This window comes from Crocodylus porosus, unplaced genomic scaffold, assembly GCF_001723895.1.
Source record: "Crocodylus porosus isolate Cpor-Errol unplaced genomic scaffold, CroPor_comp1, whole genome shotgun sequence".
NCBI classification, from domain to species: Eukaryota; Metazoa; Chordata; order Crocodylia; family Crocodylidae; genus Crocodylus; species Crocodylus porosus.
Genome location: NW_017728943.1, coordinates 72,314,164 through 72,331,413, shown reverse-complemented (window position 1 = coordinate 72,331,413; position 17,250 = coordinate 72,314,164). Strand labels below are relative to the sequence as shown.

The window sequence follows — 17,250 nt, the reverse complement described above, 5'->3', positions numbered from 1 at the left end:
GCAATATACTCTCTAATACCATTAGTAGGTAGGCATCTTTGTTTTTCCAAAAAATGAAAAACTTGATTATTTGGAGCCTGATCTTGCAAAGACTTAATACTATAAATTTGGCTTGGGTTCTTGAGAATGCTCAGCAAATCCTCATGTGAGGCAAATTACAAATATAGTTTACTCTTTGCAGGAACAGGCCCTTAAAATCCATACAGGAGAAATAACGGCTGTGTAAGTGCAGCACCGTATGGACAGAAAGTGGTGTGCCCCATAAAAACTGTTGCTGGTGGAACGTCATCGATGCTTATATGCAGGGTTGCATGACTCTCCCCATTATTGCCCTCTATTCATAACTGGTTAAAATTTCGCCAGTCTGTAATCCTTATGACTGAAATTTTTCAAGGTTGGCTTCTGCTTTGGATTGAATTTTTGGGAAGCCTGAGTTCAAGCTGTTCGGTCACCCTCAGGGGCACGACTAGTGAAAATAAGTAATTTTGCCACTATGTAGATGTTTTCTAGATGTTTATTTGAGTAGCTTTAATACTTCTATGGTTTTGAACAGGAATTTTGAAATGTAGGTAGGGGCTTAGGATTTCCTGGTAGCAAAAAAAAAAAAATGTCTCAGAACACAGGAAAATAGTGTGCACTGGAACAGGTGAAGGCTTGGTCCTCCAGCAAGACATTTTGGCTGCCAGCCAGAGCGTCTCTACTATTTCATTTGTGCCCCAGTGTGCCAGAAACCAGGAGGAGCTGGGCAAGGGAAGTTTGCCCAAAGCAGGACAATGTGTTCTGCAACAAAGTACACATGCAAAGGTATGTGCTGAGGCACAAAGTGACACAAATTTGCACTGCTACTTTTTGGGCTGTTACAAACTCATGCCTTTGCATGTCTGCATACGGCCTGGGAGGTCAAAGATATGTACTTCCAAATTCAAACTGGATCGCACCATTATTGTTTAGACATTTTCTAGATGCCTAACTTGAAACACCAGGGGTCTGATTTTTCAGAATTGCTGAGCCTGTACAGCAACTTTTGAAACCAGTAGGATCAGTGCATTCTCAGGACCCCTGAAAAACTTGGCTCCATGCACCCAAAGTAAGTGGACACTTTACACTTCTGTTGCAAATATTGGACTTTGCATCACAATTTCCCATCTGCAAATTGGGGGCGGTAATACCTCCTACCTCACAGAGGTGTTGTGAGAAAATGAATTAATGGATGTGAGTTGTTCAGATACCATTAGTTACCATAGTTGTTCAGAGGCCATAGTAAGCACCACAGAAAAGTTTATGAAGGGGTTTTTTGTTTGTTTGTTTTTGTTTACTCCATGCAGGATTTAAATAAATGAGGTTTGGGACTTCACTTAGTGCTGAGGATTAAAGGAAATACTGAATAGTTATGTCATTGAATGATACGGGTCCTGTTTGCACACTAAATGAGGCAGGTTTCCTGTGTCAAAAACCGTAAATGATTATCTACACCACTCTAATTGTAACTGATCCCTGTGTGGTTATGACAACCCAATTGATCTGTAACAGGATAAAAAGTACCTGTTACCCTCTGCATGCTCCTATAGTGGCACAAGTGTAGCAAAACTGTTGCAACTTAAAGCCTGCTTTACAGAGGTTTAATTTTAAAGTGATTTTGCTGGTTTGTATTACTAAGGCAGCAGTTCTCAAACTTTTTAGACTTGAGGCACTCTTTTTTCAGCTCCAGGAACCCCTCAGAAAATGCTGGCTCTTACTTTTCACTCATTTTTGACTACAGAGAAGTAATTTGAGTAATTCTTGTATTGCAAAAAACTCAGGAAATCCACCACAGGTCAGAATGTTTTCAACATTATGAATTCCTATTTGATGTCTCTGGGTTTATCTTGTGAACTTTGTTTGCATGCCTACCAGTGCTAATATTGTGTGGCTTCCTCTGGCACCCTTAAAAGGATTTCACGGCACCCCCAGGGTGCTGCAGCACCCTGGTTGAGAATCGCTGTGCAAGGGGGGGTATGCAAAGGTAACACTTGCAGGGCAACAGCTCTCCTGAGTGGCAACTGCCCCTCTCCTGTTGAAAAGGGTAAATTACTTCTGTTCGTAGTGATTGTGGGTGGTTTGTTGGATATGTAGTTGATTGGAGGATGGCGGTTCTTCATGCAATTGTATTTAAAGGTTATCTACTCCTGCCTAACCATTATAGTGCAAAATAAAGGCAACCTTCATTCTAGTATTTCCCAGCTAACTTTACATACAGGCTTAATGACATTTTAATATAGCTGTTGTGTGTACAATAGATTAAACATATAGGATTGCTGATTCAATTATAGGTTGATTTCATACACATTTCAGCACAACAGTCAGCAAAGAATCAAAAATCTTGAAGAATTATTAAAACTGGATCTGTTACTTTGTAGCTACATATCTGTAGATAGGTATCCTTTCACCTTTATGTAATTTTTTACTTTAGAGTGTTTTTGATGGCTTACTTTAACTGCTGTTTCCCTCTTTCCCTTCCCCACCCCCAGCTCACTCTCTGCTTTGAAACAGTATCATGTTTAAATTTCTGTTTTGTTTGAGGAAGTAGAAACAAATAAAGTCACCATTCATGCAATGCGATCTGTTAGTGTGGATCCCTGCACTCCTGTGGAGACCCAGTGACCTGAGTGGGACTCTACGGGAGTCTGTGCTCATGTATCTCAGTGCAGGACCTGGGGGCAATGCCTGAAGTGTTTGACTCTGGGAAAATGGGATAATTCTGCTTAGATTTTTTTATACTAAATTCACATTGTTTTTAGAAGGGATGACTACGAGATTGCAATAACAATAATATTAATATGATACTGAAGAAATTCTGAACAGTGTGATTAATACTTTAGATCCAGGATGGCTGCGGGGGGTGGGGCACGGATGCCACAAGTGGCATGGGCAACCTCTGTGTGGCACACAACAGATTAGGGAGGGGAGGGACAGCACAGTGACAGATAGAGCAGGGAGTAGAAACAGAGCATCAGATCCAGCAGGGAGTAGAAAGCTGAGCAGCACATCAGGCAGTGAGTACAGAGCAGAAACCTGATTAGCAGATTGGGCAGGGGAAGAGGTCTCTAGTGGCAGTTGGGGAAGGTGTGGGGCTAATATGTGGCACACCTGCCAAAAAGGCTGCCCCTCTTCTCTCCCCACTTCCCCACCCCCACTTTAGATAATTAAGTATAAAAGGACTTTTTTAATCCAAACTATTTTCAGCTATTTTACATAGTTTTTTTTCACTGATGTTTTGCATGGCATTTCATCAGTGTGAGTAACTTAGTACCTCAGTATTAAGCCCAGTACCTCCCTGCTGTTGTGAAATTGGATATTTCTATTGTATATTGCTTTCCCAGCATCAGGTGAGAACTGTCAAGAGTTAGTATGTATGATGCATGGAACTGAGTATTTGCAACCCTTGTGTTGGGTTATACAGGTAATTCCTGCTGTGTTATAGGTGCTTGGCAATCCCATGTTTCAGGACTTTTAATTGTCCCCTGTAAGAACCAGGAAGAAATTCCCCTGGTCCTCCACAAATGCTACTGGTTTAGGCAGTTCTTTTATTGGGGGAGGTGGGGGGAAAAAGAGGAAGAGGGGAGCTGGCATTCCTTTGAAGCACTGGACATTGGCTACAGCTAAGGCTGGTGGCAAGGGATAGTCCTGGCCTTCACTGGTGCTTCTGACACTTCTTAGAAAACAGAGGCTCTTGGATGGAGGCTCCTGCTTTTTTTCTCAGAGTCATATTGATTGCTAAATTTGGGGTCAAGAAGGAATTTTTTTCCCTAGGTCAGATTGGCAAGGACCATGTGAGGAGGTTTACCTTCCTCTAGCATGGGACATGGTCCTCTTCCTAGTATCCTCTTGAGTATGTATTAACCAGATATTCTTTATCATTGCAATGGCAGGGCATTAGCAGAGGACAAGCAGGCCCCTTCCAGTCCTGTGTTCTTAGTTGTTCTTATGGAGAAGTTCTGTGCTAGTAAATAGAGACTATCCAGATTTAAACATTATGAAATTTAGAAATGCCCGATGACATCAGAATTTCAATTTTCCAAGTATCTGGTGTGCTCCCTGGTCATTTACCAAACTTGTCTTTGCCTGCCTAAAGATTGTCTCCAGTTAAACATTGCTTTTCTAAATTTTGATAGTTTAATTTGGCAGAATGTAATTTTTTATCATCTAATGTCATTTTCACAGTTTGTTTATTATCTGAGTATAAATATTTCCAAGTGAGAATGTGAAAGGATGAGATGAAATGCAAGGATTCAAACACTTTCTTGATTCCTTGCTTTGGTTCTTGCCTCAGTTTAGAATCTTGCCTCTTTTGTTCATTCAGAGAAAGTTCAATTTATTACCTGTTCTTAAATTTCAGGCTGTTTCAATGCAGTATTTTTCTTAATTAGCTTTTCTGGTCTAAAATGATGCAACTGCATAAAAAGCAGCTAGAAGGAATCTAGAGTACATGTGCATAAATCTTCTTGAAGAGGCTATCAACAGATGCCAAAAAATTTAGCATACATGCTACTCTCCATCTACTTGGGTCAGTGTTCAAGTCTTGAACTTTACTTGTGCTTTCCAGCCTGCCAGGAAATAGGAGTCCTGTAAAGGAGGGTGCCTCAGTCCTCCTGTGTATTTCTTACTAGCAAGTTCTCTGCGTGTCATTCTCACTACAGAGTCACCAGGAGAGAGGGGCTCACACACTCCACAGGGAGGAAAGCATTTTGACTCAAGAGTTGCAGGAATTAAAGGAGAGATGCAAGATGTTTCTTTTTGCACTAAGATAAACTTGGAAGTTGTTTGGGGAAAAAGAAGAGGAGTCAGCTTTTAATTTCCATAATTATTAGATATTGTAGGCATGACAGTCCAGTAAATATGCAAGAGGCAAGGACTTCTTGGAGTGGTATCTTTTATTGAATCAGCTCCATAGTTGAAAGAGATCTTAGACAAGCTTTAGGTTACAAGGTAGCCTGAGGTGACCTGAGGAAGTGTGTGTGGTGCCAAAAAACTTATCTTAAGATCTCCCAAATATGCAGTTGGTCCAGTCAAAGAAGTTACCCACACAAAATCCTTGCCGCTCGCATAATAACCTACTACTTTTAATTATATATATTTTGATTTAAAATAATCTCTTTTCTGAAGAGTTCTTTTATCTTTTTTAATTTAAAGCCAAATTTGCAGGCTGCTGTTTCATATGTAGACTTTAGATAAAGATCATTATGGATTTGGTTAATAAAATGGAAGTATTCATCTTTAATGACTGATTAAAATCCAGTAATATGTTTCCAAAACAAGTAGAATCTAACTTAGCTAGGTCTTCCTTTATCTTCTAGGAAACGATGCCTCCTCCATCACACACTGCATTTTCTGGTCATCATTTACCTTTTGTGGGTTTCACTTATACAAGTAGTTGGTAAGTAGGAGTTCTTCTATAATCGAAGTAAGGCACATATATGTATCTAATACTCTTCTATCAATTGTGTGCCACAAGTATAGACAAACTATAGAAGAAAAAAAAAGGGAAGACCAATGGTACTCAGCTTTTGGGGAAATTGGTTTATGAACCACATTATTTATTATGTGTTTGGTGTTCTGTAGGAAGCAGCTAAAATCAGCCCTTGTCCCAAGGATCCAACTGTCTAAGGCAGGGGTTGTCAATCAGAGGTGCGTGTACCCCCAGGGGTACTTGAGAAGGCCCTATGGGGTACACATGGGCAGGGGACAGAGCACTGCCAAGCACCATCCCATACTGCTGCACAGGTGCCAGCCAGATGCGGGGGGCAGGGGAAGCTTGCATACAGTGGCTGCCACTGCTCCATGTTCAGCTGCGTGCCACCTCTCCTCCCACCCCCCAGATTCGGTCACCAATACTGATCCAAGAAGGTTGAAAACCTTTGGTCTAGGGTACAGTTTACTCGTCTGCACAGAACCAGCATAAAACTTGTATCCCAGTTAAGTCTTATTTTGAGACCCTGTGCTAGCTCTCGGCCGATAAATGAATTTTATGTTAAAAGACACAAATAAAATAAGGTTTATTGGGAGACCCAGAGAATTGAAAAAATATTCTAAGCTATTTTTCCTGTATGGTTTCATACCTCTTAAATATTAATAGGATGGAGAAGCCATTCAACTTATTTGGGCTGAGGTTTGTATTTTTCCTACAAGAAATGAGTCCTTGGAAGGAAATTGAACATGGAGATTTTCAGGGTTTAATTCACTGCTAGTATATGATACTAGCTACTGCTGAGCTGAGCATGGCAATTAATTCATGTAAGTTGTAAGTTTACCAGCAGTCAGCATTTACATACAAAGACAATCTGAAAGTGCAGAAAAGTCAAGGCTGTGACTCTGCAAACATGATTGTGCTTAATGTTAATTGCATGAGAAATCCAGTTTGCTTCAAAGGAACTACCCACAAATGTAAATTTGAGGTGTTACATAGATGTTTACAGAATCAGAATTCTTGTATTTCTTTCATATAGTTCTCCTTCAAGTGCTGTTCCATATGCATATTTCCACTAGGCCTGTGCGAAGCGTCAAGTATTCGCTTCGGATTTGGATTTAGCCAATTTGAAGGGACAGTGATTCTATTAGGTGAGATTTGAATCACTGTCCCAATTTGATTAGGCTGAATCGGATCTGAAAATTCAGCCATAGACTAAACAGGCAGCAATCCATACCATGCATGGTGAGGACTGCTGCTTGTTTAGCGTATGGCTGAATCTCCAAAGCAGCACTGAATCTTTTCTGAATCAATTCAGAGACTTCTGATTCGATTCAGACCTTTTAACTCATCTACTGATTCAGTTCAGATTTGGAGATTTGGTCGCCAAATGGGGCTGAATCTCCTCTGACTTGAATCAGCTGCCAAAGCTTCCACAGCCTTAATTTCCACAGTGGGCACAAATACTCCTTAAGATTTTGAGCTTGGAGGCTTTTGCCATAACAGAACCCATATTGCACATGCACATCCTGCATCTCCTTGTGCTCCACACCAAGGGCATGAATGGCAGTGTGCACTTCCTACTACACTTTTTTTCCTCAATTTCCTTGGTTTGAGATACTTTTGTATCTCCCTCTGAAACCCCCTATTCTCTCATTTTTATCTTACTTTTGTACCCACCTCAAGATTTAATTTCTTCCTCGCTTCATAGTTTGGTTGTATTATGTCTCTGTTGTCCTTTTCAGTAAGGCCTCAGGTCCTCCTGCCTGTGCCATTTGACACTTTAACCATAGATAAGTAAGGGTGGAAAGGATCCGATCTGGGATTGAACCTGCAGCCTTGGTGTTATTAGTACTAGGCTCTAACCAGCTGAGCTAACCTCTACAATTCATTTTCTCCTTCCTGTCAACACTGTTTTGTAATTCTTTTTCTCCCAGAATTTTTTTTCTTTCTTGCCAAAAATCATGTATTCCCTAGATATCCAGGATTTAAACTCTGTCCACACTGCAGTGCTGCAGATCTGCATGTTAGGAATCTTTATGGTTCAGCTGACTCTTGCTCCATTTGGAAATCTTTCACTTGCCCGGGTAAGTCCACAGTGTTGGCTAGTGATCCAGAGCACACAAATCTGGTGGGTACAGACTCTTTAAGGTTGCCACTTCCCTGTCAATGAGACAGTCTTCCTTTTCCACACCTGAAAAGCCTCTTTTGTGTGCAGACCTAGGTATTGCTCCAGAAGGAGGTATCTGTCCCATGGCTCTTGAATAGACCATCATCTTTTCATACCTCCCATTCCAAGATTTAATGGCCCTGTATGGATTCTAATGAAATTCAACATCATTCTGGCATTGATATTCTGATACAGCACTACAGTTCCATAGAAATCACTCCAGCTGTACCAAGAAAACACAGACAGGTGGCCACTGCCCATTCAGGGCAGATCTATTGCTTTGGTTCCAACATTGTGAAACTCCATTTCACACTTATCATGAGTTAGCCTCAATCATTTCAAGCTTCCTATCTTATCCAGCAGTATTGACATCTTCACCATCTCTACTTCATGTCTCCACACAACTTGGCAGCCAGAGCCAGAATCTCCTCTGTTCTCCATACATCCACAGGTTCTGGTCCCATTTAGGGAACTGTCCCAGTTTTGGGTTCTTCATTGGTTTCTTCTTTCAATTCCAGAGACAATCAGGGTTCTACACACTCAGGCTGTATCAAAATACGGTACTCCTTTGAAAGGATATCCTGGTTTCTAGCCACCTGCTTTAAGAATATTTCCTGCCCTTCCATTTGTGACTCTTGTAGCCTTGGGCTTCTCATCAGAAAGTGACACAACCCCACTCTCCTCTTCCTCCCCTAATGCAGCTGTCATTCAGCACTTTAGATGGACAACTTCAGAGGTGTTTGTGACCATTATGAGATATATTTCCCAAGTGCTGCAAATCTCTTTGGAGGAGTTTTCTCTCAGACTGGTAGAAATGTTGCAACAATCTTTCTGAGTTAATGAGGCCTTTAAAGACCCTACAAAAATCTTTTCACAGCCATTTGAGAGTTGGGGCATCGCTACATTTGACTGATACAAAGAGTCTTGTCTTTCTTATTGTCACAGGACAAAGCTTTCATGTCTTTGACTGAAAGATCCAAAGGTAAAGCAGTTTCAGCCTAGAGGCTGTCCAGTTTACACTGCTTTCTGAGGCCTCTAAAGTAGATCTGCCAATAGTAATCATGGACAGCACTCATTCTACCTGAGCACTAGCTACTTCAGTGTATTCTACAAGAAAATCTCTGTACCTGACATCTGCAAGGCAGACACCTGAAACTCCTAAACACACCTTTACAAAGCACCATCCTATTGCAAAAGCCTGAACTGAAAGTTGCTGCATTTGGTAAAGCAGTCCTAGGCAATGTTCGCCTAGGATTTGAAGTCAGTCTTCAGGGGCTCTAATATGCTTACTGCTAGGGCAAGAGCCTCCAAGATCAAGTGCTTGAAGCAAAAATATCTGGAAATGCATCGATTACAAATCCTAAGGTTTCTAAGTATAACAATGAACACACATTACATATGAAAAATTAATATAGACATCCAGGAGAAGTTGGATGTTGAAGCTAAAACCAAAACACAGACCCACTTTTGTTTATTACTAATACTAAAAAATTGATATTGTGCTTCTGCCCTTCAAAGTAATATTTGGCAAATATTATCTAAAATTAATTCACTCAGATTTGTTAACATTATTTTATAGCTTACGATTGTTAACCCTTCAGAACATGATTGTGGTTTTAATGACAAATTTTAGACAATCTTTAGTACTTATCATTAATGAAGAATTTTTTTACTTGTATGTAAATTAAAAATTGTATTTAGAAGATATGTTGTATTGCTTTACTATTTAAGTTGCTACAGTAACCATTGTGAGAGTTTATTTTTACAGTAATTAACATTTAAAACAATTGTTTACCTGTCTAGTCAATTGTTTTTTAATTTTTCTACTTTTTTACTTGTATTAAAAAAATATTTTTCAGTGTGCTCTCAGACCGCAGTTGTCTAAGACTTTCAGCTGGACCACCCTCTATGGATCTTGATGCCAATATTCAGAGGACCTTGGAGGACAGCCTAGCAACAGAAGCCTATGAGAGGAGAATAAGGCGACTAGAACAAGAAAAACTTGAACTTAGTAGAAAACTACAAGGTAAAGAAATTAAAAGAATTATTTTATTACTTTTTAGATGGATGAGAGTGCAGTTTTGTGAATTGTGTTTAATACTATAGGGAAAAAATAATTATATATTCCCTGAAATGTTTCATATTGGAAATTTATTGGAAACATAATCCACTTTATGATGTCTGTTGATAAATGAAATATTTTATTTTTATTCTCCATTGTCCCACATATGCCACTTATTAAAAGGGGCTGAATTTGCCAAAGCAATGATATTATATTGAGTGTAAAGACTACAGTCTTAAAATATGGGGAGAAAAAATATAGATTTGTACATTTGGCTCCTGCTGAATAAGTGTTCACACTTAGCAAGTGGACATCGTAGATTCAATTTCAATCCTAGAAAAACTTTGTGCACATTATTATCTTTGTATGACAGTAATGATAGTGTTGGAGTGAAATTGTAGCCATGACTGTCTGGGAATTATGTGAGGCCAGGATTGTTGCGGGTTATATCTTTTATTGGACTAACTGCATGGTTGGGATAAATTTAGACAAGCTTTCAAATACAAGGCAGTCTTCATCAGAGCTGAGCACACTGAGGTTTTATGAAAGTAATCTCTTTTATGTCAGGGGGCTACTCACAGTATTGGGCCATATCAAAGTTTATGAACAACTGGAGAAAGCTGTTAAACCAAAATTACCAAAGAACCCTACAAACCAGTGCTCATTGGTGTGAACACAAGATACAGCATACTGCTCTTTCTTCTTTTGAAAAAGTGAAACTCTTATTTTTTTTCTTCTTAAGATCTTTTCAGGCTTTCAAATATATGGATTGTTTGGATTTTCTGAAAGAACCCTTGTTTCTTTATTTTTGTTCTGGTTTCCTGCTTGCATATGGTTACACAGACACATTTTGTAGCCACAACTCAGGCAGCAGCGTTGAATATCTTGACTTCCAATGTGTTTGCTTAATGTGTCTCAGTAGACACAGTTCTCTGCAACTCTTCACTTATCAATAGTATCACTTCATGACTCCTTAAGCTGTCAGAAAACTGTATATTATCTCATGGTCTTGTTGTTTGTTCTTAGAGTCAACACAGACAGTCCAGGCTCTACAGTATTCAACTGTGGATGGTCCAATAACAGCAAGCAAAGATCTAGAAATTAAAAGCTTAAAAGAAGAAATTGAAAAGCTAAGAAAGCAGGTAACAGGTAAGTCTTAGGTATTTATGGTAAAATTGTCAGTGCAGAAGACACATAATGTAGAAGTGATGAATCTCAAGGGACAGTTGATTTTCTTTATAGATAAAAATGTTCTATTTCATTGTAGTACTGACTTCCCAAGAGTTTTTCAACCTTCTTTTCATGCCCATTGTAATCTCCCATGTCTCTTTACCGGACATTTTGCATGCAACTTCCACTCGAGCCTTGCTGTGGCTTCTTCGGGACAAATGGGCAGTCACCAGGTGACTTTGGGGTGATGCACCAGGAGCCTCGCCTGCCACGTCTTTGAGTTTATTTCAATTGGGAGGACAGCGTTCTGGTCCAGCCTCCCCGATGCTTCCCCTGGGTGGCTCCCTTTGCGGCTCTTTCATGGGGCTCCGCCTCCCCTACACCCCACCTACTGCCAACCGTGATGGAACCATTCGTCGTTGAGGATGGTGTGCCAGGTTTTCGCCACACTCGAGTCCACCAGGTCTGATGGCTATAGTGATACTGCCTTTCCTTGTGGGCGTCTCTGGTGGCCCTCTTTCTTCATCTATGTAGCGTCTGTGCTTGGCACCGCCCTGTTCCCTGGTGCCTTGCTCCTCTTCTGGGGTTGGATTTGGTTGTCTGTCAGCTGCGGCTGACTTGCTGTGCCTCTGTGTTCTACCAGGCTCCAGTCTTTGTCAGAGGTCAAGGCTGTCCACAGTGGCTCCGTGGACGGCACCTCTGATTTAGGCTGCCTATGAAGTCCTGGGGCGACTCCTTCCTGGGGTACCCACCAGGGCATCCCTTGTGGATTTCCCGTGGGCTCTCGCCCTCCTTGCTTCTCTGGGGGCTCCACTTCCAGTCCCCTAGGTTGGTGTTTTGCCGGGGTTTTTAGCCCAGTTCCAGGCATCCAGCTGGCCCATCAACCCTAGCGTGCCTGTACAAAGTACATCCAAGCCAACGCAGGAGCCGTTCCTGGCTCCCTCCAGCTGGTCCGCTTTTTTCTCTTTGAACTGTATCACTTTTGCTGGCTTCGCTCCTCTGGGCAGCATCCTGCCACCTCCCGGCTTCACAAGGTAAACCTTTTTCACACCCATCTTCAATGCAGTGTTCAGCAGCTACTACTGAGGAAATTGTTTCTTTTAAATTCTGTCTACCAGCTTGTACACACTTCTTGCTAAGACCCTGATTTTCCTTATGCTTGGTTTATAGGGTTCTGCGAAGCGGGCCCTATTCAATTCAGATTCGGCCCAAATTGGGGACGGTGATTCGATTCTTTGATTCGGATCACTGTCCCTGATTCAATTTGGCCGAATCCAAACCTGAAGATTCACTGCTGATTCAGAGAATCAGCAATTTTGACATACTCGAGGTACTAGCATGATGTTGGGGCAGATGGAGCATCCCACAGGAGCGCAAGAAGGGGCCCCAGTGTGCTCAGTGGTGAACCCAGAAGTGGACTGGAAGTACTTCTGGTCAACTGCTGACTTGGCAATTGGCCACAGGGGGACCCCAGGTGGGCTCCCCAAACCCAAGAGATACCAGTCACTGAGCTGGGGGCTTGCGTGGGCAGCTCCTCACGCACTCTCCAGTGGACCCGGAAGTGGACCGGAAGTCCTCTGATTTGATTCAGATTCAGAGATTCAACCATCAAATTGGGCCAAATCTCCACCAAATTGAATCAAGGACCAAAGCTTTGCACAACCCTACTGGTTTATGCTGGGGCAGCTGTATTAACTTAAATGGATTTGTTTCTAATTTGTGCCAATGTGAATGAAGCCCTAAATGAAATTCCATGAGAATACTAGTTTTTTACATGTTACTAATGTTTCCCACCAGTATTCTTCAGAAACAAATTAAAGCATTCACTTGGTTTAATTGTTGTAGATAATAACAAAATAGTGCTCAATTTTTTTTAATTTTATTTATTTATTTATTTAGTGCAGAGTCACAGGCACACAGACATGTGTAGACAATGGCACATCTAACCATGCATGCCTGTTCCATGCTGCATTAATGTATGCAGATAATAAAGTGAGTTTTTTTACTTCCACAACCTTGCTTATGTTCATAAGCACAAGAAGGCTGATTTTAATTTTGGCCTGCCAGCCTTAAAATGTTTTAAAAATTACAAGTGAGCCTAATTTATACTGAGATTTAAGAAAAAGGCATCCTTTCACCCTTCCTATAGAGTTATTGGGTGCTGTAGCAGCTTGTACTATGTTCCTGAATTAGTTAAATTTGGATATTGAGATTTCAGACAGCATCAACTGTGATCATGATTCTGATTATAGTCGTACTTATTTCCATTAGTATATGTTTAGAATCAAGTGTGTCAGCCAGTGTGCAATTTCATAGTTTTCTTTGCCACTTGAAAGTGCATCCATAAGTTTGGCTGCAGCAGTGGAATAAAACTAAAAGATAAGATTCTTTTTTTAAAAATCTGTAATAGAGTTTTCCTAACATGCAGATATTTTCTGAGAGTTTAGTTGTACAGAAATGCTTTGTTCTGGCCAAAACAAGTGGAGACAGAAGAATGAATCAAATGATTATGACAACTGGATCCTATTGTGGGAGCAGGGGGAGATAAAAGTGTCATATGATTATTTGTGTAAAGCATATATCCATGTTTTAGGGATTAGGCATAATTTATGAAGAGTGTTCTGTTCTATGGAAAACACCACCTGTTCCAAGAAGTGAGCCCAAGCTAAATTCTGGAATCCAGCTCCATCTTCAGATTCAAGATTTTGTGATGGAGATCTTGTATCTGATGAATGGATATGCTTTTTGTTGCCGTTGGAGGTTCATCAGCAGTGACAATGAGACATTCTAAATGACATTTCTGTGTCAGCAACTGAAAACAAAAGAACGCTTTGAAACAGGTAACCTCCAACAAATTGTATTTCCCGCTGCCTGTCTCTGCACCCCCCTCTGTCTAATCGGTAAGGAGGTAGTTTTAAATTAAACTGTGCATCAACATTCCCTAATCTGAGAAGTCAGGATTCGGTTTTGGATCCAACATTTTGGATACAAAATTGTTGGAACAGTTTTGTCTTAATTTTTTATTTTGATATTACTTTTTCAATCCTATTTTTGATATCACATCTACAATTCCGTAAAAAAACATTAAATTATGTCACTGCCTACTTTATTCTGATTATAAGTTGACCCTTCATACAAGTCAACCTCACATTTTCAGTTTTGATTGCAAGAAAAAACAGGTTTTTACTGGATATAAAGTAGCAACTGCTCCTTAAGAAAAACTTTCCTCTGGAACAAAACACAAGGAGATCATTTTATACCATCTACCAGAACACCTAACATCACTGTGATTCTTATCTTTCTTGTGGTTTTCACAAGTACAGCCTTGGCACCTTCTGAGTTCCCAGTAACTTGGACAACATTTTAAGTACCCCAGTGTCTTGCCTGCATTTCCAGTTTCCCAGTAATTTAATTGTGGGATTTTCTAATATGAATTTTGTCATTTAAGAATGATTAGTTCCGCAAGGACCAATTGAATTTCAGGTGTCACAATACAATTACAGCCTGACTGTCAGGAGCAGTTATCATAAGTCAGCCCTGCAAAGAAGTTGAGTATGATAGTTATGTTTCTTTCGGAGAACAAAAAGGTCAACTTAACAATTAGAACAATTAATTGTTTTTTTGTAATTCTTTTTGCTGGTGTATAACGGTAAATAGTTAACAAATGACCTCTGCACATTGCTGTTTGTACCCTGTGATGCTGGTGTACAAACAAAACACAAGTGTGTTAGCATTGTTTTTATTAGAAGTGCAGGAAAAACAATGGGCATTTACCAAATGCTGAAGAATTAAGGGCCAACAGCCCATTATAAACCTAGCTATTGAGAAGGTACATAATCAGAAAACCAGTCAACTAAAATTGCCAGCCATCTAGTGGACAGAAGGATCAGAAAATCACTCAGATGTCTTAAAGGATGCTTGAAGGGGAGGAAGGTTGTACCTGTGTGATTTCATCCCCCTTTCCTGACTCTAAGGACGTCTCTGTCAAAGAAGAATTCTGTATAGTTTGGATTCCGCAAGTTTTTGTGATCCTGGTCAGAAATGAATTTTTCTGCATCATACTTTCTCTTGGGGAAAACAGTAAGAGTGCATTATATTTTAATGCACATGTTGATGCTGACTGAGTTGGTGTTAATTTATGCAGAGTCCCCAGCTTGTTCTGGTTTCTTTACTCCTTTGCAGATTCCAGCTTCTTAGCTGCACAGTGAGGGTTCTCAATAACTGCTGCGCTGTTGCCTTAGGTATTCCATCCTCTTGAGCTTCAGCCTATGAAACCTTGTGCTATATATAAATATATATATATCTGCTTTGGTTAGTCTAAGGCCCCTGACAGATGTTACACTGAAGACATGATTAACTGCTTAATCATGTCTCAAGTAGTGACCTATCATCCATTCAATCAGTCAATGTTGTCATAAAATGAAGAATAAGCCACAAAGTTATTACACAAAATATGTATAATAACTTTGTGGCTGGTTCTTATCATGCCTTTAATTGAACCTGTGGCCAGTTCCCAGACTCTGGAGCCTCTTTCAAGATTCCCCTGTGGACCAGAGGCTGGGAGGCCCCTCAGCTGCTCCGGACTTCCAGCTGGGGACCAAACCCCTGCGAGTTCTCAGCTGGGGGGTACACCATGCATTCCCCCTACTAGGGGTGCCAGTCATATGATTAGGTCCCCCAGCCAGGGGAGCACATGGGAACCCCATTAGCTTACTGGCATTCCCAGACCAGGAATACACCATGTTCTGCCACAGATAGGAGCCCTGGTCAGATGATAATGATGTGCACCCCTGACTATAAATCAAGCTTCCCTAAGGTTGCACTTGCACTGGCACTGTGATGCAATGGGATCTGATGGCACAATTGCTCCTCCTGCCAGGTGTGTGTGGCATGGCAGGAAACATGATTGCTGAGATCCTGCATTATGTCTTTTCTTTAACGTCTGGGGCCTAAAAGGTGCAAATCTACTCTGCCTTCCACCATTGTCTGCCTCAGACGTGACAGTTTTCAAGCTTCTGCAAAACTCTTGGCCTCTTAGCATTTCAGTATCATTCTGAGGATGACTTATGGTTGTCCAGACCCTCTTGCACCTGTGATAACATACCCTCCAGTGAATACTGAACTTTCTATGGAATTTTAGTTCTCCTATGGATTTTTGTACTAGAAAGAGTGCCATGGACCTAAATCAGTTCATTCATGTGCTCTCTATATAGGGCTAATAAACAGTTGACTAGAAGAATGATCACTACAAGTAATAGTTAATAGTATCCATTAATACTATGATTTTGCTGCAATAACATGATCCATTGATTTCATTAACTTATATCCAGAATGCACTCCTATATTGATTCAGGAAATTTAGAAAAAGCTCCTTAGCTGCTATAACCTCCAAGATCTTCCTATTTAACAAGACCAAAATAAATTGTAAGAAGATACATGACGTACATTGCTTGTTGGGCAGACTGACAATAGGAGTCTGGGATTTCAGTATCACAGATTTGTGAGTTGGAAAAAGGTAGAAGGGAAATGTTTCCTTTTTTATCAGTCTGTGCTGTCCAATGTAATTAGCACACAAACAGAGGTCTAGACCTGAGAAAAGTAGGGATAGAAGGTCCTTACAAGATCATGTAGTTCAGCCCCCTGCTCAAGGCAGAATCATCCTTCACTAAACTATCCAGGTAAGTGTCTGTTCAGCCAACTCTTGAAAATTTCTGGGGATGGAGATTATACAGCTTCTCTAGGTAACCTGTTCCAGTGCTTAACCAGAATTAAGGACAACAAAAAGTCCTTTCTCAAGTATATTGGGAGCAAGAAGAGGGCACACTTGAAGGGAGAGAGAGGCTGCAAATAGATTTAGACAGACTACAGAAGTGGGTAGACAAGAATAGGATGGGGCTCAACGCAAACACTTGCAGGGTGCTGCACCTTGGGAGAAGGAATCCACAGCATGCATACAGGCTGGGGAGTTCCCTCCTTGAAAGCACAGAGGCAGACTGGACTCCAAGATGAACATGAGCCGCCAATGCCAGACCACAGCCAGCAAGGCCAGCCATACCTTGTCGTGCATCTAAAGATGCATCTTAAGCTGGTCCAGAGAGGTGATACTCCCCCCGCAATGCAACTTCGGTGAGGCCACAGTTGAAGTACTGCATCCAGTATTGGGCGCCACACTTCAAAAGGGATGTGGCCAGCCTGGAGAAGGTTCAGAGGAGGGCCACCTGCTTGGTGAGAGGGCAGCAGGACAGGCCTTACAAGGAGAGACTGAGGGACCTGAACCTGTTCAGCCTCAGCAAGAGGAGGCTGAGGGGGGACCTGGTGGCTACCTACAAACTCATCAGGGGACATCAGCAGCAAATAGTTAGAGCCCTTGTCTCCCCAGCACCACCTGGGGTAATGAGGAATAAT

The 17,250-nt window shown here is 41.1% G+C and overlaps 1 protein-coding gene across 5 annotated transcripts in view; it reads left to right on the top strand.

Moving 5' to 3' along the window:
- CDC42BPA (CDC42 binding protein kinase alpha) overlaps nt 1-17,250 on the top strand; it is a 333,906-nt gene that overhangs the window by 215,750 nt on the left and 100,906 nt on the right. For all 5 annotated transcript variants that reach the window (XM_019549566.1, XM_019549565.1, XM_019549564.1 and 2 more), the window contains exons 9-11: nt 5,334-5,413; nt 9,473-9,639; nt 10,702-10,824. In XM_019549566.1, coding sequence (XP_019405111.1) covers nt 5,334-5,413; nt 9,473-9,639; nt 10,702-10,824 — 370 coding nt within the window. The remainder of the gene's footprint in view (nt 1-5,333; nt 5,414-9,472; nt 9,640-10,701; nt 10,825-17,250) is intronic.